General features: G+C 43.5%; 1 protein-coding gene and 1 long non-coding RNA gene across 8 annotated transcripts; one reads left to right on the forward strand and one right to left on the reverse strand.

The window, feature by feature from the left end:
* Positions 1-8,243: 8,243 nt before the first annotated feature.
* LOC125513500 lies at positions 8,244-9,725 on the forward strand. Its single transcript, XR_007285960.1, has 2 exons — positions 8,244-9,255; positions 9,343-9,725. It is a non-coding gene; the product is annotated as an uncharacterized LOC125513500 (long non-coding RNA).
* Positions 9,726-16,301: 6,576 nt separating this feature from the next.
* LOC125513502 lies at positions 16,302-18,991 on the reverse strand. 7 transcript variants are annotated; one of them, XM_048678632.1, is made up of 5 exons: positions 18,487-18,991; positions 18,351-18,388; positions 17,848-18,069; positions 16,726-16,954; positions 16,302-16,608 (listed from the first exon to the last, which is right to left on the reverse strand). In XM_048678632.1, the coding sequence occupies exons 1-4, from the start codon at positions 18,707-18,709 to the stop codon at positions 16,925-16,927; spliced, it is 513 nt and encodes a 170-aa protein (XP_048534589.1). In that variant the 5' UTR covers positions 18,710-18,991; the 3' UTR covers positions 16,302-16,608; positions 16,726-16,924. The 7 variants fall into 7 exon arrangements, 2 of the variants coding, with proteins under 2 accessions (XP_048534589.1, XP_048534588.1); XM_048678631.1 differs by having other exon boundaries at positions 16,726-17,383; XR_007285964.1 differs by lacking the exon at positions 18,351-18,388 and having other exon boundaries at positions 16,726-17,383.
* Positions 18,992-23,170: the final 4,179 nt, after the last annotated feature.

Consider the following 23,170-nt stretch of genomic DNA (forward strand, 5'->3'; position numbering starts at 1 on the left):
GCGTCACGAGCAGCCTTCGTCTCAAGGACGGCCTGCCTCTCCTCATCGCAGGCCGTCGAGGCTTGAACCAGCGCCTCCCGGATCGAGGCGTCGGAGCGAATCCATCCTGAAGCTAGCTCCAAGCGCCCGGCCACCAGGCGAGGGTCGGCAAGAAGATCCTGCCGCAGCCAGTCCAGTCCAGCAACAGCACGCTCCAGGACGGCAGGAGGAGTTGGAGAAACAACAGTCGGCGGAACGGGGGAAGAAGGCGGCAATGGCAAGACCACAGCGTCCTGAGGTGGAGCCTGCTGCGCCCCAGCGGCTGTGGTGGCGGCAGTGGGCAAAGGCACCACAAGAGTCACTTGGGCCATGGGGGCTGAGCTCGCCCCAGCCAGCTCGGCCAGGCCTCGCGAGGATGACCGGGCAGGAGAAGCCCGCGCGCCACGGTCGCCCCCCTCCACAGGTGGAGGCGCTGCCGCGGATGGAGCCTCAGGAGCCCCCTTCGGCTTCTTCGCCGCGGGCGCCAGCCTATTCAAGAGATGCGAACGTCAAGCCTCGGCAGCGGAACAAGAAATAAAGACAAGGGTCAAGCACTTACGGGTCATCGCCGGTGAGCTCGGGCAGCCTCCGGCCAAACTTGAAGCCTGACAGCCGGCTGGAAGGGTCAACCTCGGAAGCAGAAGACGCGTCTGCAGACTGCCTCGGGACAGGGGCAGACCCGTGGGGGATCAGCTCGGACCTGTCCTTCTTCGGGATCAGGGGCAAGCTCCCGCCAACCTGCGCGTCTCCTTTCTCGTCATCGTCGCTCGAAGAAAGGCGGAGATCGCGGGGCCTGCGCCGGGGGAGGGGAGCCCTCGACTCTCCGTCGGTTGCCTCGGAGTCAGGCCCCTTTTCCCGCTCCTCCTCATCCTCCTCTTTGCTGGAGTCACCGGAGGACACGTTCACCAGTCCCTCGGAAGCCGCCACGGGCACGGGCCCGTCCCCGTTGAAAACGGGCATGGACTCCACCACCTGCTCCCAGTCGTCGCGAAGGAACAAGGGCTTGGGAGCGCCCTCCAACCTTGCCACCTCGCCCCCGACCAGAGATTGGAGGACCGCGGCCAAATCTTCGTCGCCCAAGGCCGCGGGGCTCGGATGAGGCCTCCACATCGGAGGTGAGTACTGCCGGAGTGGAGCCAGCTGGTGCTCCAGGAACTCCCTCAGCAGCAACGCACCGGACAACTTCGCCGCCGCCGTGCTGATCGGCCTCAGGTCCGCGTCCATCTTCTCCAACACCAGTTTCGCGCGGGGGTCCGTGAGCTCCGCCCAGCACCAGTCGCTGGAGCTCGCGGGCTGCTCCGCGGGCAGGATCATCCGAGGGTGGATGCGCCCGGCATCTACCAAGACCCACTTGCTCCTGAAGCCCTCGATCCTCTTCCCGGGATTCGAGATGGCAATGGTGCCGCCATACGCGACGAAGCTTGCGCACGCGGAAGGAGAACCGCGAGAGACCCGGAGGGAGAAGTAGTGGAGCAGCAAGGCCACTGAGGGCTGCACCCCTACGTGAGCCTCGCAGTAATAAGCGAAGATCGCCAGGAGAAGGATGGAGTTGGGGTGGAGATGCAGAGCCTGCAAGTTGTAATGGCGGAGGACAGAGAAGAAAAACTCGGAGAAGGGAGGCACCAGGCCCGCAGCAATGGAGCTTACAAAGAGAGTGTAAAAGGTGCTCCCTCGGCCCTCAGGAGTGGCGGAGCCGGCCTTGAACACCTGCACCCCGTCGATGCCCTGCGCCGCCGCCATCCGGCGCAGCCGGGCGAGGCCCGCCTCGGACATGCTCGGCAAGTCCAGAGCAGGAGAGTACCAAGCTTCGGTCAGAGGGTGACGAGGCGCCATGGCTTCCTAGGTCACGCGGCCGGAGTAGATCTGGAAATTTGGAGGAAGAAAGGGGAGGCGCAAGAAAGGGGATCTGAGCAGCAACTGGAGAAAGCAAAAGGCAAAGTCTGGGCAGATGCCGCTCCTTTATCAACCTGCGCGGTTGCTGAAGCACTTGCGTCCAATCAACCGCCACGCGGCGCCCAAGGCCGCAGGCTGTTAGGGCCCGCGGCGCTTCGCCCTTGCCCTTTCGCCTCTCAGCACGGCCAAGTCCGGGCGCGCCTTAGGCCCGGGGGCTACTGTCGGCGTTCTGGGAACGGGGGTCCCCAGACTTGCCTGCCTGCGGCCTGCGGCATGGCTCAAAGGGGGCCCGACACGGCCCATCTTCATCAACACAAGACTCAAGACCCTCGCGAGGGGCCAAGCCTCGCGGGGCGGATGACATGGAGCTTCCTCAGGCGCGGCCTCGTCAGGCTGGCTCACGAGGAGGTGGAAAAATCAAGGCGGGGTACCTCGCGAGGTGCCCATGACGCAAGCCATGACGACTCAGGGCGCCAGGCGGGTGCCAGCCCGCGCAGCGTCCTCCTTTCCTCTTTGGTGCAAAGGGAGCAAGCGCAGCCGCGGAGTACCGAGGCATCAGGCAAAGGTTGCCATTTCGGTGCAACGAGACCAAGACCAGGAGGACTATGAGATGGAGGTCACCGTGGAGCCCAAGACGGCGTCATCACCAGAGCTTTGCGCAGGCGAAGACTACTTTTGTCAGGATAGCTGATACTTGCTGTCCCCCTTCAAATTAGCCCGCCATTGTTGGCTCCCTTCCCGCTCAATATTTGGGAAGAGGATAGGGCCTCTATAAATAGGACCAGCCGCCCACAGAGCAAAGGGTTGGGAAAAAGGAAGGGGAGGCTTGATAGAGAGGTTGGAAGCATAGAGAGAGAGAGAGAGAAAGGTGGCTAAACTCCTCCCAGCAGTTCATTGCCCCAGCCAAGAGCAGACCCTCGCGAGGCTGTTCTTCCTTGTATTGTTCATCATCATCAGCCGCAAGAGGCAATCCACCCACCACACACTGGAGTAGGGTATTACACCACAACGGTGGCCCGAACCAGTATAAACCTTGTGTCTCTTGCGCAGTTCTTTCAGTAGTTAGGGTCCTTGCGAGACAGAGAGGTAGAAGACGTAATCTTCGCACGCACCCTAGAGTTCGAACCTTAAGGGTTTGTCGGAACCCGAAATCCGACAGTGACCAGCATCTGAAAAAGGAGCAAGCCACCAGGACACCCCCTGCGCATGACTTTCATGATCCCACGCACGTGAGCTATGCAGAAACTCTCTCAACACCCGTGCACATGGGGCCTTGGACCCCCATGCGCACGGCCCACCAATATAGCTGCTGACCACCCCATGCACACGGGCTGGTGCGCATGGGACCCCCGAGCACGGCCCACCAATATTTTGGGTCTAACACATTTGTTAGAGTTAGAAAAGTATATGTGAGACATTGATAGAGCTTTGCTTCTTCTACCAATCCTCTTGGAGATCAAGGCCTCTTAGGAGAGGATCCCCAAGTGGATTTCAAGACCACCATTTGGAGAAGACTATCATCAAGACCTCACCTCCTTAGGAGTGGGAGGAACCTTACCTTTGTGCTTGTTTCCTTGGATTGATCTTGTATTCTTGTGGATCTCATGTGTTTGTTATTATAGTGGATGTGTGATTGGGTCTTTGTTTGAGTAAATTTCCTTTTTGTGTACTTGTGTTCATCCTTTTCCCCCTCCAAATGTGAAAACATCTTCATCTAGGGTTCCACCCTACATCATCTTGGTATCATGAGCCATGGTTGGGTCACATCTTGGAGTCCCTACCCCTCATATTCTAGCCTAAATTTGTTGCTTTATATCCCAATTCGAAAATCCCCACAAAAATAACCCAAAAATTTTCTTGCAAATTGTTGGATCTTGTGAGATTTTGTTGATTTGGTCCATGAATTTCGTGTTTGGTAACTGGATCTACCCCTTACCCACCTTCCCCAAACATGCCACCGTCGAATTTGGATGGATTTTTGAAATTTACCATGGATGTGAAGGTTTTCTTGCACAGCAGAGCACCTCGTGCGCACGGGCCATCGGGACCCCGGGCACACGAGCTCGACTTACCCCGTGCACACGACACCTACAGACCTGTTCGACCACAACCAATTTTGCCCCCTTGTGCCATTCTTTCACCACCATTCGCTTTCCACAATACTTACTATTAGTTTGTGAGTTTAGGAGTTGCGGTTCCACCGTTTCCTAAGGTGTTTCGGCTACTTAGGCACGGTTCAACTTCGTCATCACCGCCACTCGTCATCAACTCGGACTCCACATCATCTTCGACCACTTCAACATCATACTACTATAAGCAATGATGGTAACCTCGATGACATCCTAACATCCTACCTTGCCATTACATTTGATAGCCTCGAGCCATTTTGCGGCACTTATCGAGACCAGCAAGTTGAGAATTGTCGGTCCACGCTATTTGTGCACCTTCACTGTTACGTCTCTCCCGCACATATCACACTTGTTAGCTCATGCTCTGGCTTGAATATCAAGCGTTGTGGCATAGTCAAAAAATCTTTTAAGCAAAAGAAAAGAGAAACAAAGAGCTTGTAAGCATTAGCATTGAGCCTTTTTGCCTAGTTTCATCATCTAGGTTCATACATACATAAGCATACTTGGGATAGTAGACAACATGTTTCTCTAATAGGTTGGTGCAGAAGGGTAGCTAGCCCATTTGATAAATCAAGCTAGCGTCCCTCTAGTATCTGTACAACAAGAGCATTTCCCGTGGTTACACATTTTGAGCTCATTCCTTGGTTGTGCGGATCCCATCTATCTCCCATGTGTGTGTTCCTAGTGATATCCTTGGGTTTGATCTATTTGTCTTGCTTGCAATTTGTGCATCTTTTCAACATTATCAATATCTTGGCTAACACTTGCTTGAATTTTGTGACACTCATCCTAACCGAGCTCCTCCATAAGCCTTTTACTTGTAGGTGTGAGAAACAACACCCAGTACCAATTCTCCTATGATAGCATTCCATTGAGTGATATTCGATACATCCTCAATCTTTGGAAAAGGTAACTTAGGTATTGTTCTCTCATTTCCTACTCAACACCAGTTGGTTATGATGGATAGGCCCACTTCTTCAACGGACCGAATCTTCGAGGATCAAGATGACGAACGTGACTATGTCACCAAGAATCACTTCTTCATCGCCCAACAAGCCCTCCATCAAGAAAGTAAAGCTTTGGGCGACCACATAGAACAACTCGCCATCGACCTATGCCAATCGGAAGCAAGAAACCGGGACTACCTCAACGCCAAGATCACCACATGAATGGAAGAATTCCGCAACATGATCATGGCCCACGCGTCTTCCCCAAAATCTTCCTCATGTCGGCGCCACTCAAGTCGCCACTCTTCGGCTTACTCCTCCTCGGATGCAAGTCCTCATCGAGCTCGTTCTCCTCGCCACACCGACACTCAAGATCACCAAGCTCAAGAAAATCCATCCATGGCAATGGTTTCCAAGACCGAGTCCGAGCACGTGAAAGATCGCGATGCCAAGAACAAGATGTCGAGGACCAAGAACAACCTCCACAACCGCAACGTCAAGCCCCTCAAGACGGCGACGCAATTCGACATGAACAAAGACATAGTGATGAACAAGCCACCGAAGCACAACGCGCACTCCACGAGGCCACTAGAGTCGTCGCCGCATGTAGCCATCAAGTGTGCAAACAATAAGAAGCACTTCGCCAAGAACGACAAGATGAAGCCGCTCGCCGCGAGGAGCAACAAGAAAGAAGGAACCAGGCACACATGTTGCGTCCTAATCGGCAAGGCCATTGAGAGGATCATGACATTGAAGACCCTCCTCCGCGCCACGTGTGACACCACCATTTTCAACATGATGAAGAACAATGCTATGACATGCTCAAGTCCAACATGCCCAAGTTCTCCAGAAGCAACGACCCCGAGGAGTATCTCTCATGGACATTGAAGTGTTGGGAAACGTTGCATGGAAAACAAAAAAATTATACGCACACGCAAGATATATCCATGGAGATGCATATCTACGATAGGGGGAGAGCATGTACATACCCTTGTAGATCGCTAAGCAGAAGCGTTTATCAACGCGGTTGTTGTAGTCGTACACCTTCGCGACCCGTTCCATCAAGCACCGAATGGACGACACCTTCGCATTCAGCACACATTCATCTCGATGACGTCCTTGCCTTCTTGATCCAACAAGAGGGGTGAAGTAGTAGATGAGTTATGGTAGCACGATGGCGTGGTGACAGTGGTAGTGAAACTATTTCCGCAGGGCTTCGCCAAGCACAACGGATTTAGAGCAGAGGATGAACTAGAGGGAGAGGGGGCACCGTCACATGGCTTGGTGAATCATGGTCTGTGGCACCCCTCCCGTACTCTCATATATATAGGTGGAGGGGAGGCACCCTAGGGCGCGCCCCAAGGGGGCGGCGGCTGCCCTAGGTCGCCTGCCAAGGCGCCCCCCTATGACCCACAAGTATAGAGGATCTATCATAGTCCTGTCAATAAGTAAGAGTGTCGAACCCAACGAGGAGCAGAAGGAAATGACAGGCGGTTTTCAGCAAGGGATTCTTTGCAAGCACTGAAATTATCGGTAACAGATAGTTGTGTGATAAGATAATTCGTAACAGGTAAAAAGTAACAAAAGTAAACAAGGTGCAGCAAGATGGCCCAATCCTTTTTGTAGCAAAGGACAAGCCTGCACAAACTCTTATATAAAGCAAAGCGCTCCCGATGACACATGGGAATTGTTGTCAAGATAGTTTTCATCATGCTCATATGATTCGCGTTCGTTACTTTGATAATTTGATATGTGCGTGGACTGGTGCTTGGGTGCTGCCCTTGCTTGGACAAGCCTCCCACTTATGATTAACCACTCTACAAGCATCCGCAACTACGAAATAAGAATTAAGATAAATCTAACCATAGCATGAAACATATGGATCCAAATCAGCCCCTTACAAAGAAACACATAAACTAGGGTTTAAGCTTCTGTCACTCTAGCAACCCATCGTCTACTTATTACTTCCCAATGCGTTCTCCTAGGCCCAAATCATGGTAAAGTGTCATGTAGTCGACGTTCACATAACACCACTAGAGGAAAGACAACATACATCTCATCAAAATATCGAAAGAATACCAAATTCACATGATTACTTATAACAAGACTTCTCCCATGTCCTCGGGAACAAACGTAACTACTCACAAAGCATATTCATTTTCATAATCAAAGGAGTATTAATTATCATTAAGGATGTGAACATATGATCTTCCACCGAATAAACCAACTAGCATCAACTACAAGTAGTAATCAACACTACTAGCAACCCATAGGTACCAATCTGAGGTTTTGAGACAAAGATCGGATACAAGAGATGAACTAGGGTTTGAGAGGACATGGTCCGGGTGAAGATGTTGACGGAGATTGGCCCCATCTCGATGAGAGGATCATTGGTGACGGCGATGGCTTCGATTTCCCCCTCCTGGAGGGAAGTTTCCCCGGCAGAACAGCTCCGCCGGAGCCATAGATTGGTTCTGCCCAAGTTCCGCCTCGAGACGGCGGCGCTTCTCCCGAAAGGTTCCTTCTGATTTTTTTTTCCAGGTCAAAACACACCATATAGCATAAGATGGGCGTCGGGGGCCTGCCATGTGGCCAACAAGACCGGAGGGCGCGCCGAGGAGGGTAGGGCGCGCCCTCCACCCTTGTGGATGGCAGGTGCCCCCCCTCTGGTACTTTCTTCGCCCAATATTTTTTTATTCCAAAAATATTCTCCGTGAAGTTTCACGACTTTTGGAGTTGCGCAAGATAGGTCTCTAATATTTGGTCCTTTTCTAGTCCAGAATTCCAGATGCCGGCATTCTCCCTCTTCCTGTAAACCTTGTAAAATAAGAGAGAAAAGCCATAATTATTGTACCTAAATAGGTAATAACAGCCCATAATGCAATAAATATCAACATAAAAGCATGATGCAAAATGGACGTATCAACTCCCACAAGCTTAGACCTCGCTTGTCCTCAAGCGAAAGCCGATATCGAAAAATATGTCCACATGTTTAGAGATAGAGGTGTCAATAAATAAAATACGGACATGAGGGCATCATGATTATTTTTAGGATAGAAACATATATTGTCATATAATTTCTTATGCCAAAGTAACAATTCATTCACAAGGTAAAGTATGAATTAGAAACTTCATTGAAAACTAACAAACTATGATCTCAGTCATTGAAGCAATTGCAATTTATCATAACATCGGGAAGAGCCAATTCAACAGCTTTTCAGCAAGTCCACATACTCAACTATCGTTTAGTCTTTCACAATTGCTAACACTCACACGATACTTAATGGTTCAAAGTTTCAACCAGACATAGAGAAAGATAGGGGCTTATAGTTTCGCCTCCCAACTTTTTTTCTTAAGGGTAATGTCAACAATAATAATTTATGACATTCGAGTGGATATATATATATATATATATAGGGTAAGTATATTCTAACAACACCTCTTAAGACCTTATTCTAACAACCTAGTCTTATTCTGCTAACACCCCACCCCACCTCCCGATTGGACGCAACCACCGCCCAGCTCCCACATGAACCCAATCTACCTCCACCTTCTTCCACCTCCTACCCCACCCCACCCAAATGCGGCGCCCTCCCACCCAACCTCCACCTTCTTCCACCCACGACCGACCCCCCTCTCCCCCACCATCTTCCACACATGGCACCACGACCCAACCCCCCGTCCACCTTCCTTTTGCCAGGATCCACTACCCACAAGGTCGGGATCCCCTCCCCCTCCGTATCCTCCTTTTACCTCCGGCGACGACCTCCCTCCGCCGCCCACTGGTGCGGCCTCGGCTCCCAGCGCCACCAGCCCAATCCCCGCGCTGCCTCCTCTCCATGCACCTTCCCAGCTCCCTGCGCTTCACACAGACGCGCCTCACCTGCCTTCCCGCAGCTCCCCGGCCACAAAATCGACCGGTGACGACCAGGCACGCCCCGGTAGCCAGATCTAGCTCCACCTTCTCCCATCCTCTTTTGCAGGCCTCCTCTCCTGTTGAGATTGGTACACACCGATTCGTCTCGCTAGTGCATGCTACCGGCGGCGGATCAGGACCCGCAATCATCCCTAGCGCACGTCCCGTGTGCCTCCCGCGACGGATCCGGGCCGGCAACTGCCGCCCTAGTGCAGCTCGGTTGCGCCCCCATATGCAGCTCGGTTTTGTCCTTGTGGACACTAGCCACCGCGGCATCGGGGCGGAATCCGGTGAGAGGCCGCCGAGAAGAACCTTTGGTCGCCCCCACCGGTCGTGGCCGAAGCATACATGGGTAGTCACCCTCTCCCCCTGCATCTTCTACCTGCTTCTGCTTCTCCCACTCATGTCATCTGACGAGAAACCACACCGTGGCGTGCAGACTGCTGACAGAAACTACATGGAGGGAGGCTCGTGGATCGTTGGTGCAAGGCTCTCCGATCCTATTGCAGATCGTTGTTTTGGTGTTTTTCTTATAAAGTGTAAAATGTAGTCTACTGTTGTTTGCTCTTGAGGTTCAATTTACTTGTTCTTGCAGGAAGAAAGGTGGTGTTGTGCGGTTTGATGCAGCGTTGCATTTTTTCTATTTATCGTGCAGTTTGGATAGCGAGCCTCCCTCCGTGCAGTCTGCTGGCACGTCCATGCAGAACAGCGTGTGTGTGTGTGTGCAACACAGGACGCATGGGTTGCCGATGGCTGTTGTGCAGTTGATTGTTTTTCCATTTTCAGAAAAATTGCATGACGCTATCCGGTCGTTAGTTTTTATACTTAGTCATGCAGTGCACTCTTAAAAAGTGGTGCGGTACTCACAAAATCGTTGTTAGTTTTATGCTTAGTCATGCAATGCACTAGGAAAAAGTGGTGTAGTACTTGTCAAATTATTTAGTTTCTGCTCTCCGACGACAATGGTGCAGCACTTTAGATGTGGCTTTGAAGCTCACTTTGTTGTCTCATGCAGTTCGTATAATACTCCTCCGTGGTTTGCTTGGTAAAAAGGAAAAATATATATCTCAAAGAAGCTCGCTTTTCATTATATGTAGTTCACTCGTTCAGTCCCCGCGGTCCACTCGCCCAATCTACGCACGTAAAAAAAGATTGAGTTTGGAAAAAAAAAACTCAAGCGGTTCACTCTCGGTAGTGTTGCGGCCCGTTTACGGTAGTCTTGAGGTTCACTTTTCATAGTATTGCGGTTCACCAACGCTTGACATGAAGTGCACTCCACCTCGTTTTCAAAAATTTACGTCCCACAAAAAAAGAAAATTTATGTCCCACAAAAAAGAAATCATGCAGTGCACTTTTCTGTCAAATGAAGTGCGGTTTTTAGTCTAAATAAGTGCGGTTTTCTATCTGATGCAGTACAGCCCGTTTACGGTAGTCTCGAGGTTCACTTTTCATAAAGTATTGCGGTTCACCAACACTCGACATGAAGTGCACTCCACCTCGTTTAGGAAAATTTACGTCCCACAAAAAAAAATCAAGCAGTGCACTTGTCTGTCCAATGAAGTGCGGCATTTCGTTTGAAGCAGTGCGTTCTTCTTTCCCCGTCCGAGAAAAAATACGTCTAAATAAAAAAGAAACCATGCAGTGCACTTGCCCATCTAATGAAGTGCGGTATTCGGTCTGAAGTAGTGTGTTCTTCTTTCCACGTCCGAGAAAAAATACGTATAAACAAAAAGAAACCATGCAGTGCACTTGCCCATCTGATGCAGTGCGGTATTTCGTCTGAAGCAGTGCGTTGTTCTGTCCGATGTAGTACATACGGCGATTTTGCTCTCGTGAAGAACAGAGTGTCCGCTTTTCGGTAATCAAAACTGCTTTTAAAACGTAAGGAATTAGAGAGAGTATTCTACATGAAAAAGTTGTGTCTTGTCGATAATTTTCCAACGGCGTATGATTTGAATTATTTCGACCAGCGGTTCATAAAAATTTCACGAAAAAACAGCCACTGCCTCTCGACGTCAGCCGTATGATTTTCAAAATTAACTAAAAACCGTAAGGAATCTCAAAAACATTTCAACATATGAAAGGTGCGCCTTGTTCGTAGCTTTCCAATGGTATATCATATGTCTTGTTTCGACAAACGGTTAGAAAACTCGACCGAAAACAGTATCAAAAATTTCAAAAAAATTGAAAAACAGAATTCAGTGATTTAGTAAATTTGAAACTGCTCTTAAACCATAATGAATTAGAGAAAAATAATTAATATGAAAAAGGTGCACCTCGACGATATCTTTCCAACGGTGTATCATTTGCTTCATTCCGACGAGCGGTTTAGGAGAAATCGTGAAAAAAACGATCGCTGCCACTCGTCATGGGACGCACCATTTTCAAAACTGCTCTTAAACCGTGTGGAATCTTGAAAAGTGTTCAACATGGCGAAGTTGCGCCTAATCCATAGCTTTCCAATGGTATATTATACGCCTCGTTCCGATAAACGGTTAACAAACTAGAGCGAAAACAGTACCGGAAAAACACGGCGTGCAGTTTTTTTGCGACGGGAAGTTCACTTGCGTAAGTACTGCAACACACTTGGTTCAAACAATGACGTGCATTTACGTTGAGCGTGCAGTGAGTAAGTGTTGTCAGAATAGTTATTCTGCTAATATTGTTAGAATAGACCGGCTGTATATATATTGTTAGAATATACATAAACACTATTCTGATCACGGGATCAGAATAATATTCTGATCACAACCTGAACTACTTGAGTAACGCGCCTGAACTTCCCTCTATACGAACCCGACCTTTGGGCTATCTTCGCAACCGTGGCTTTCCCCGCAAATTATTCTGGTTAGTCGTGTTCTATATGATGTTAGTGTAATCTAGAAACATTTTTAGCAAGTAAATACTGGTTTTAAATAGGAATCTCGCTTGTTGGCGGATTTTGCTCTCGGGTCGTGATGAAATTGCATTTTTTTTTGTAATTTTACTGCCTGAGTTGTTCGACCTGAACTTCTCCAAGTGCTAGGTTGAACTTCCGCCAACATTGACCAAATGGGGCTTGCGATATACCGTTGGAAAGCTATGGACACCAGTATCATGACCCAAGTTAAATTTTTGGCAAAATGTAAGCGGTTTAAGAGCAGTTTTGAACACCATTTTTTCTTCATACAAAAAACGTGAATGGTATTTTTGATCGCATTTCTAAACCGTTTATCGGAATGCGGCAAATAATATGGCGTCGGAAAACTGCTGTAAAACCGCTCCTTCCACATGTTGAAAGTTTTTCTCTAATTCAGTATAGTTAAAGAGTAATATGGAAAATCGTAGACTTTCGCAAACCGAACAGCCGAGTTAGTATTTTCGGCGCCATTTCTAAATGGCTAATCCAATCGAGGCAAATGATATGGCGTTGGAAAGCTTATGAAAATGCGCTACTTTCTCTTATTGAAAGTTTTTTCTAATTTTGAACGGTTTAAAAGTAATTTCGAAAATGATACAAGTTCCACCGAGTTTGTATTTTCAAGCTAATTTTTTAACCTTACATCCAAATGCAGCAAATAATATGGCGCTGGAAAACTTGGGGAAATGCGAAACTTTTTGGTATATATTATTTCTCTCAATTCATTACGGTTTTATGTTAATTTTGAAAATGGCTAAAACGTATTTTCGCTGTAATTTTTACAAATTTTATCGGAATGAGGCTAATAATATACCGTTGAAAAGCTACAGAAAATGCGAAACTTTTTCATGTTGATGGTTTTCTCTGATTCCTAGCCATTTTCAACTAATTTCGGAAACGACGGGATCATTCGTTCTGCCTTTATCGCGAAACATATTCTTCAAAAATGCACCGTGGGAAGAACTTGAACTTCTCGGCATGTTTACTTGAACTTCACTCTGTTTTTCATGTGCTTTTTTGCTCATAGCTCTCGATCCAATGCTCGTAGCTCTCCATCCACTCACCGGAATTGAGCAAGTGATATACCGATCGAAAGCTGCTGTAAACACGCAACTTTCCCGCGTTCATCATTTTTTCATACTCGTGACGATTTTAAAAGTTTTTTATCTGAAATTCATTCTACGTAGTAGTTGAACTTCCTGCTGTTTTCACGTTGAACTTCTGTGACGTATTTTCATTTGTAATTTTCTCTTCCATTCGCCAGTGTTACACAAATGATATTCCTTTTGTACAAATCAGTCTCACAATAATTTTTTTAACTTTCTCCGGCCAAGGACTTGAACTTAGACAAATAATATTCCCGCCATTTTGAAGTAAATTATAAAATGACGAGATCATGATTTGTGCCTTCATCGTGAATGGAAAAGCACTGCATGAAGTAGTTGAACTTCTCGGGCATGTCTGTTTGAACTTCACTTTGTTTTTGACGTGCTATTTTTTGCACTGATTGAAGTAGTTGAACTTCTGGGGCATGTCTGTTTGAACTTCACTTTGTTTCACTTTATTGTATTTTTATTAAATTAAACACAAACCATGCAGTACATGAACTTCCGGTTGTTATCACTCTGAACTTCTCTCTGGTTTGAAAGAATTATTTTAAAACACAAAAAACAACATCCTTATTATGTATTTTGGATATCTAAATACACGGTGAACCTCTCTCATAAGACTTTTTGAACTTTTCCTCGCCGAGCACTTGAACTTCTAGCAACCATTTTTTCATTTATGAATTGTTTCAAAAGTGCAAAAAATGGCGTTGTGTTTTTTATTTTTTGAACAGGAAAATCCTAGGTTTTAATAAACTCTGAACTTCTCTGTCATTTCAATTTGAACTTCACCTTTTTATATTTTTGAGTAAAGAATTGTTTTTGATTTTTAAATAACTATCAAATTTGACTACCTTCTCAACAAAAATGGATATATGTGAACTTCATCGGTGATAATTCAACAAAAACGGATATCTGTGAAAATCCTGGATTTTTGAATAAACATCAACACTTTGTAAACCTTTTTTAGTTGTTCCTTTTATTTTAATTTGAAGTTCTTCATTTTATTCTTTAGTAACGAGAAAAAATCAGAGCTTTTTATATACGTCGAACTTCTCAGTTTTTTAATTTCAATTTCTTAGTCTTATTCTTAGAAAAAATATGTTTTCAAATAAGCATCAAACAATTTTTTTTAAATTGAACTTTCATACTTCTATTTTTCCTAGAAACGAAAATAATTTGATTTTTCCGTATACATCGAACTACTCTGTTTTTTATTTTGAACTTCTCAATTTTTATTTGTTTAGCACCAAGGAAAATTTGAGTCTTTAAATTCGCACTTCTTAGGTTCCTTAAACTGAACTTCTCGGGGTTTTTTGAAACCATGAAAATCAAATGATCGTTTTTCTAAATTGAACTTCTAGGATTTTACTTTTTTAAAGCAAAATTTTTGTTTTGTTTTTTTGCCATTTGAGATTACGTTTCTAGGAAAAATAAAAGTTGTTGAATAGGATAACCTCTCTCACAATTATTTTTGAACTTCCCCTCGCCAAGCACTTGAACTTCTCGCAACAAATTTTTTAGGCTTTGCCTTTTTATTCAACATTTTCTCATAAGAAACACACACTATGTAGTACGTGAACGTCTGGCTGTTATCTATTTGAACTGCTCTCTACTCTTTTTTGCCCTAACTTCTAGAGCACTCATCAAAATTGAGCATGTAAATCCTAGTTTTTTTATGAACTCTAAAACCTCTCTGCTTTTTTATTTGAACTTCTTCGTTTTATTTTTGGGAAAGAAAAAAATGATTTGTAAGTAAACATCGAACAACTTTTTTTCAAATTGAACTTCATTCTTTTTTTACCTACAAACAAGAAGAATTTGAGTTTTTTGTATAAATCGAACTATCCAATTTTTTTAATTTGAGTTTCTTTAGTTAAAAAATGAACTTCTCCATTTTTTAAATTTGGACTTCTTGTTTTTACTTAGAAACTTGATAAATCCATTTTTAATCTAATGTTTGTCCTGATCTTGTTTAACAAATTAAACTTCTTGGCTTTTACTTTTCAGGCATGGATAAATCTGTTTTTAGAACTATTCAATTTTTAATTTGAACTTCCCCATTTTATTCTTTAACAATGAAAAAAATTTGAGTTATTTTATTAACTTCGAACATCTATAAGTTTTTAATTGAACTTCTTTCTTCTATTCTTAGAAAATAAAAAACCTTTTGAAATAAGCACTGAAACCCTTTTTTAAATGAACTTCAATTTTTTTCCAATAAATTGGAAGAATATGAGATTTTATTATACATCGAACTACTCCGTGATTTAAATTTGAAACTTCCTGATTTTATTATTTTTTAGCAATGAGGTGAGGTAAATCTAGGTTCTTTGTAAACACCAAACTTCTTCATTTTTTTAATTTGGACTTCCTAGTTTTATATCTTTTAGTAACAAAAAATATCCTAGCTTCTAATGAACATCAAACCGCTTCGTTATTTTCGTTTGAACTTATGCGATTTTCTAAATGGGGAAAACCATTTTTGATAAACATTTTTGAATGGTCCCATTATTTTAGTTCGAACTTCTCCATTTTATTCTTTTCTAATGAGAAAAATCTACGTTTTTTATGAACTTCACACTTCTTTGTTTTTAAAATTTAAACTTCTTATATTATTCTTAGTTGAAAATAAATCATTTTAAGTGAATATCAAACATTTTTTAAAACATTTGACTTCATTCTTTTATTTTTCCTAGATACCGAAAGAATTTGATTTTTTTTATACATTGAACAACCCCGTTATTCTTTACTTGAGCTTCTTGTTTTTTATTACTTTGGCAATGTGTAATCTAAGTTTTTTATAAGTATCGAATTGCTCTTACATTTTAATTTTAACTTCTTTGTTCCAATGTTTAGTAATGGAAATTTGAGTTTTTCAAATATATATCGAACCACTCCGTTACTTAAATTTCAACTTCTAAATTTTTTCTTAGAAACTTGGAAAATCGATTTTTATAATAAAAATTTGAACTGCTTTGTTTTTCAGTTTGACCTGCTGTGTTTTGTAATATACATTTGTTTGTAATCTGAATTTTCTCATTTTTATATAAGTGATCCACCTTCTGTATTTTTATGTGAAATTTTTCTACGAACTTGTGAACTTTCTATGTTTTATTTCTTTTTTAGTTTCTTTCTCTTTTCACACTCCCTTATGTTTCATTTTTGAACTTCTTGGATATGTCATACATGTTAGATTGCCATTTTTGGCTTAGAGTTTCCGTACCTATTTGTTTCACCCATAATTTTGATAACTGGTATTTTCATTATTTTGTCTTTGCTGAAAGGCGTTTCCAAAACTTTCTTTGACAAACCACAATAACAGCTAGCAGTGACCAGCAAATTGATGTTGGTTCGTAACCGCGACACCGAGATGGAGGAGGCGTCGGGGCATGGCAAGCAAAAATAATTGTGACTGAATAGTCTCAATCAGGTATGTAGGGGTTACAAGAAAAGAAATAACAAGTACATCAACTTTCAGTGCCTCCTTCACACACATATGTGCAACAAAATTGGCATTTCTTCTTATATATATGAACTTGAACCCGTAGAAACTTGTGAGATATGAACACATCTCTCGAAAGCCATCGGCCGCCTTGGAAAAAAGCCCTGGAATTCTCCGACATCATGGATCAAAGGCCTTCAGTCTCAATAATATTATTTCAGAATCCTTTTTCAATCGCCATCATCATAGTTGTCCCTGCAGCCCAACTATCAACTTTACAATTCTGAAAGTACTAGCTTTTGGCAAAATGTATACGAGCTACCGAAGAAATTGAAGATAGTTGCAAACAACATATGTGAGTGAAGGCAGTACCTTTGTTCTTCTTGAACTTCTCTTTTTTCTGATTCTGAACTAGCGATTGTTCTTTTTTGTAGGGTGTAGTACAACCGCCGGTGCTGGGAGGACGGCTTTCGTTCCATCATGTAGCCGCATCCACTGTCGTACAAGACAGTGAGCAGGGGAGGAAGGAGAGACAGACCTGGCAGCAAGCGGGGGAGGAGCCGGAGCTGCGCTACGTCGAGGATGCACGATGAACTTGAACCTAAAGTGCAGAACACACAGGGAAAATACTCTCAGTAATCCAAGCTATATCAGTTAGCAGGCAAGGACTAAGCTAGAAGGGAAAACGAACGCACTAAACTGGTACTATTTTTGTAAAGTACAAACTCAAGGCAATCCTTCCAATTGCACGTTATATCAATGTAGTCCTAGTAAAGATCATTACAAAACAGTGACGCATTTACATCCATGAATAACAAAGGGCTTTCTAAATATCATCCTACCAATGCTTTGTCACCTGCATGTCTTGAAAAAATAAAATAAAATCATGCTTCAACCACATGTGTGGTTCGCACAGCTTTCTCTGCTTATGAGTTAGCTAGCCACCATTTCTATTTTCTTATCAAGCCTGGAAGTGAGCAGCTTGTCGATCTCACATAACACATCTTCCACCGTGGTATTTCCTTTTTACCTAAATCACAGATGACAGTAAAAGAGATACATGTAAGTTACAGGTAACTAGATATATCATGATTATGAAGTATTTGTTCAGTGAGTTTTGTTGTTGTTGCTCTATATCTTGCATTAGTAGTAGTGAATACCATACTAGTACAAGCGTATAATAGATAAAAGGAAAATAAATAAATCTTTAGTTGAAGGTGCAGCGATACACAACCTTGACAAAAACAATAGAATAAAGAATGCCATGGAGGAACAAGGAATTTAACAATAACAAGAGCTACTCCATCTAAGTAGCAGAACATAAATATGTTCATGACTGTCGATTCATATACTTTTTCCCCTGACTTCAAACTAATATGTGATGTGGTAAGGTAACTCGACAGAATATAGACATCGCGAAGTAGAATAGCATATCAGTCTTGAGCAGAGAAATAAGACAGAGCGTTCTAAGTACGAAGGAGATAAATCGCCTACCTTGACTATAACATCTTCATATATCGAAACCAAGGACTTGATATTTTGATAATGCGTCTGCGACCTCAGCTTAACCTTTTCTTCTGTATCATCAAATCTTTGTGTATGCCTGGATGCAATTTCTTCATTCTCAGGTGGAGAATACTTTAGATGGTATATTTTCCCCGTTTCAGGATGCAGCCGTCTGCCAACCACCCTTTCAACAAGAAGTTCATCTGGAACCTACATTGACGATAGGTGAGCTAATACTTGTATTGAACAAAAATAAGCAAATACCTAGACTCTCCATTTCAGAATCTACTTACTGAACTGCAGCCAGTTTCAATGCGATATAGAAAGCATGACAAATACATCAAAGGTGTATTGCCATATTACAGTATCAAGACCTAGAATGTACTTACACCGGTACTAGTGCACATAGACATTTTAGCGAAAAATTTGTGTGCACACACTAGAGAAGTGAAGAGTGAAGAAGAAGAGACGAGGCACGGTGGAGTAGGAACCTGTGGTGCAGCGTATGCATTCAGCGATGGGCTAGGGACTAAGGAGAAGAGAAAGAGATTAGTGTAGAGAGAGAGATTAGGGAGAGGGAGGGAGAGAAAAAACAGGGTCGAGGTCAGGGAAGGGAGGCTCCAATACCTATGGGAGGGGGCCTGGGAGAGGAGGGTGCGCGCAGAAGCCTGGTCGACAGAGAGCGGTGGTTGGGCAGCGGCGCTGGTAAGGTCGACGGCCGGCGAAGGAGCCTGCTGCCGGTGGTTTGCCAGCAGCGCGCAGGGGAGGGAAGCCGCTGCCGTAGTGGAAGGAGGTAGTGGGAGGCTAGCAGAGCGCTAGAGAGGAGGTCGCGGTGCGCGGAGGCAGGCATCGGCCAACGGAGGAGAGGTGGCGACGCGCGGATGTGGGACGGTGGCGCGCGGGATGTGGGACGGCGGCGTGCGGGATGTGGGACGGCAGCGCGTGGAGGCAGGCGGCGACGCGCGGGAGGTGGGCGGCCGTGCGCAGAGGTAGGAGGCGTCGCGTGGGAGCCTTGGTGCGGCGGCGGGAGGGAAGTTGGCCGCGGCGGCGGCGTTTTCTGTTTGGTCGAGTCTGGGGAGAAGAAGTTCGTGGAGCAGGTTATGGGCCTTTCGGGAGGTGCAAGGTGGGCCAGTCGGGTTGCTCTAAATCTCGGCAGCATCTCGTCGCTCCCCTATATATGCGCGATGTGATTAGAATAGTTATTCTGATACTAGGATCAGAATAGTCCTACCCTATATATATCCGGATCTCTTCAACACATAGTGCTTGTCAAAGGAAAAATTATAAGGCCTCCTTTGGTTTAGAGGAATCTTGTAGGAATTTCATAGGATAGGATTTTTATAGGAAATATTCCTTTAGAGCTCTTTGGTTTGTAGGAATGAAATCCTATTCCTATGGAGGAATTCTTCCTATCCTTCACAATTCATAAGAAAATAAACATTAGCCTAGACTCAATGAAAAAAATCCTATGATATGAATCAAAGGGAATCTTCTTTCCTATTCCTACTCATAGGATGTGAGATACATGTCATCTCATTTTCTATGACTTTTCTATTCCTACGATTTTCCTACCCTATGAACCAAAGGAGGCCTATAAAGAAAAGGTGATGATCACCATGACTCTTGTAAGGATAGAAGATAAAAGTAAAAGATAAGCCCTTCGCAGAGGGAAGCAGAGGTTGTCATGCGCTTTTATGGTGGGATGTACACAATCTTGATGCAAAAAAACGTCACTTTATATTGCCGCTTGTGATAAAGAACTTTATTATGCAGTCCGTCGCTTTTATTTCTTCTATATCACAAGTTCGTATAAAGCTTATTTTCTTCACACCAATAGATCATACATATTTAGAGAACAATTTTTATTGCTTGCACCGATGACAACTTACTTGAAGGATCTTACTCAATCCATTGGTAGGTATGGTGGACTCTCATGGCAAAACTGGGTTTAAGGGATGTTTGGAAGCACAAGTAGTATCTCTACTTGGTGCAAAGAATTTGGCTAGCATGAGAGGGAAAGGCAAGCTCAACATGTTGGAGGATCCATGACAATATAACTTCTATTCGAATATAAGAAAACATAACTCATTATGTTGTCTTCCTTGTCCAACATCAACCTTTTAGCATGTCATATTTTAATGAGTGCTCACAATTACAAAATAGTCCAAGATTGTATATTTATATGTGAAGCCTCTCTTTCTTTATTACTTCCTATTAATTGCAACAATGACCAACACTATGTTTGTCAACTCTCAACAACTTTTATGCATCATACTTTTTATATGTGAAGTCATTACTCTCCGTGAGATAAATATATGATCTTTTATTTATTTTTATTCTTTTCTTTTTTTAATTCCCTCAAGATCATAGCAAGATAGCAAAGCCTTCAACTCTAAACTACTCTTTATTATATATAACTCAAGGACTCGATTACATAGAGGGGACATAAAGCAAAACTCAAAGATAGATCAGACTAAAAACATTATTCTACTAGATCGAGATATAATCAAAAGGATTAGACTAAGAAAAACGATAAAGATAAAGGTGAGATGGTGATACGATACCGGGGCACCTCCCCCAAGCTTGGCAATTGCCAAGGGGAGTGCCCATACCCATGTATTTATGTCTCTTTCTTCGGATGTGGTGATGATGAAGTTGTTGATGATGTAGGCTTGCCCTTTTTCCTCAGCTTATGCTTGAGGGTGGAATTTTCCTCCTTCAGCTCACCGATCTCCTGTTCCAGTGTTAATATCCTTCTGCATAATTCTTGCTTGCTCTCCTACAGAAGACTAAAAGGGATAAACTCGATCTTTGGTTTCTTTGCTTCGTTCGGGAGACTTGACTTTTTGAACTCCACGTGCATGTCCCGAGGTTGGGGTAGTGTGACTTCCTCTTCATCGAAACTTGTCTCTTCCTTTCCTTTCAGATCATAGTCTTCCTCTTCCTCCGTCGTCCAACCATAATGCTCCAAATCCCCATAGACCTTGGGGTCTGCAATGTAATCAACCACATAACTCTCTCCCTCCGAATCTTGGGACGACATATTGCTCTAAATCTGCTGCAGAAATAGCTCAAAACAAAAACATGAGATATTGTCGTGGTACGGTGGTAAAAACCTTCGGGAGATTATATAATGAATTTTTACTGACCAAAAGAAGTATTGTGCAAGAAAACGGAGTCCAGAAGGCACACGAGGTGGCCACAAGGCAGGGGCGCGCCCTCCACCCTTGTGGTTGCCTCGTGTCTCTTTCGGACTACTTTTAATTTTCCTAATTTTTTAAATATTCCAAAACAGAGAAAATTTGCTATTGGAAATGTTTTGGAGTCGGTTTATTTACCGTACCACATACGTATTCCTTTTCGGAGTTTGAAACATTCTGGAAAGTATCCCTTATGTACTCCTCCGGTGTTACGGTGTCAATTATATTGGTCTCAACATTTATGGGATTACTTGACATATAATGTTTAATTCTTTGACCATTTACCACCTTCAAATTTGTGCCTTCGACATTGTTAATTTTTATGGCACCAGAACGATAGACCTCCTCAACAATGTAAGGACCTTCCCATTTAGAGAGAAGCTTTCCTGCAAAAAATCTTAAATGAGAGTTGTATAGGAAAACATGATCACCTAAATTAAACTCACGCTTTTGTATCCTCTTATCGTGCCATCTTTTAACCATTTCTTTAAACAACTTGGCATTTTCATAGGCATGGGTTCTCAATTCATCAAGTGAGCTAATGTCAAATAACCTCTTCTCACCGGCAAGTTTGAAGTCATAATTGAGCTCTTTAATAGCCCAATATGCCTTATGTTCTAATTCAAGAGGTAAGTGACATGCTTTTACATAAACAATTTTATACAAAGACATACCCATATGGTTTTTATAAGCAGTTCTATAAGCCCATAATGCATCATCAAGTTTCTTAGACCAATTCTTTCTAGATCTATTAACAATCATTTGCAAAATCAATTTAATCTCTCTATTTCTCGATTCTACTTGACCACTAGACTGAGGATGATATGGAGATGCAATTCTATGCTCAACATCATACTTAGCAAGCATTTTACGGAAAGCACGATGAATAAAATGTGAATCACCATCAGTCATTAAATATCTAGGGACTCCAAACCTCAAAAAAAATAACTTCTTTATGCATCTTAATAGAAGTGTTATGATCAGCACTACTAGTTGGAATAGCTTCTACCCACCTAGTAACATAATCAACATCAACTAAAATATGTGTATACCCATTGGAGGAAGGAAAAGGTCCCATATAATCAAAGCACAAACATCAAATGGTCCAATCACAAGTGAATAATTCATAGGCATTTCCTAACATCTACTAATATTGCCAATTCTCTAGCATTCATCACAAGACAAGACAAACTTACAAGCATCCTTGAAGAGAGTAGGCCAATAAAAACCGGATTGCAATACCTAGTGTGCAGTTCTATCTCCAGCATGGTGTCCTCCATCAGACTCGGAGTGACACTTGCATAGGAAATGTTCCTGTTCATGCTTAGGTACACAGCGTCTAATAACACCATCTACTCCTTTATAAAGGTGTGGGTCATCCCAACAGAATGTCTTAAATCATAGAAAAACTTTTTCTTTTGCTCGTATGTGAAACTAGGTGGTATAAATTTAGCAACAGTGTAATTAGCATAATCAGCATTCCATGGAGCATTACGAGAGGCATTTATGACAACTAATTATTCATTAGGAAAGCTATCATCAATAGGTAGTGGGTCATAAAGAACATTTTCTAACCTAGACAAGTTGTGAGCAATGGGGTTCTCAGCTCCCTTTCTATCAATAATATGCAAATCAAATTCTTGTAACCAGAGAACCCATCTAATAAGTCTAGGCTTAGCATCTTTCTTTTCCATAAAATATTTAATAGTACCATGATCAGTGTGAACAGTTACTTTGGAATCAACAATATAAGATCCGAACTTATCACAAGCAAATACAAACACTAAAAATTATTTTCCAGTAGTAGGATAATTTCACTGGGCACTGTCCGGAGTTTTACTAGCATAATGAATAACATTCAATTTCTTATCAACTCTTTGTCCTAGAATAGCACCAACAGCATAATCACTAGCATCACACATAATTTCAAAGGGTAAATTCCAATCAGGTGGCTGAACAATAGGTGCAGAAATCAAGGCTTTCTTGAGTATTTCAAATTCTTCTACACAATCATCATCAAAACCAAAAGGAATATCTTTTTGCAAGAGATTAGTGAGAGGCCTAGAAATTTTAGAGAAGTCTTTAATAAACCTCCTATAGAAACCAGCATG

Source organism: Triticum urartu, chromosome 6 (assembly GCF_003073215.2).
Source record: "Triticum urartu cultivar G1812 chromosome 6, Tu2.1, whole genome shotgun sequence".
Lineage (NCBI taxonomy): Eukaryota > Viridiplantae > Streptophyta > Magnoliopsida > Poales > Poaceae > Triticum > Triticum urartu.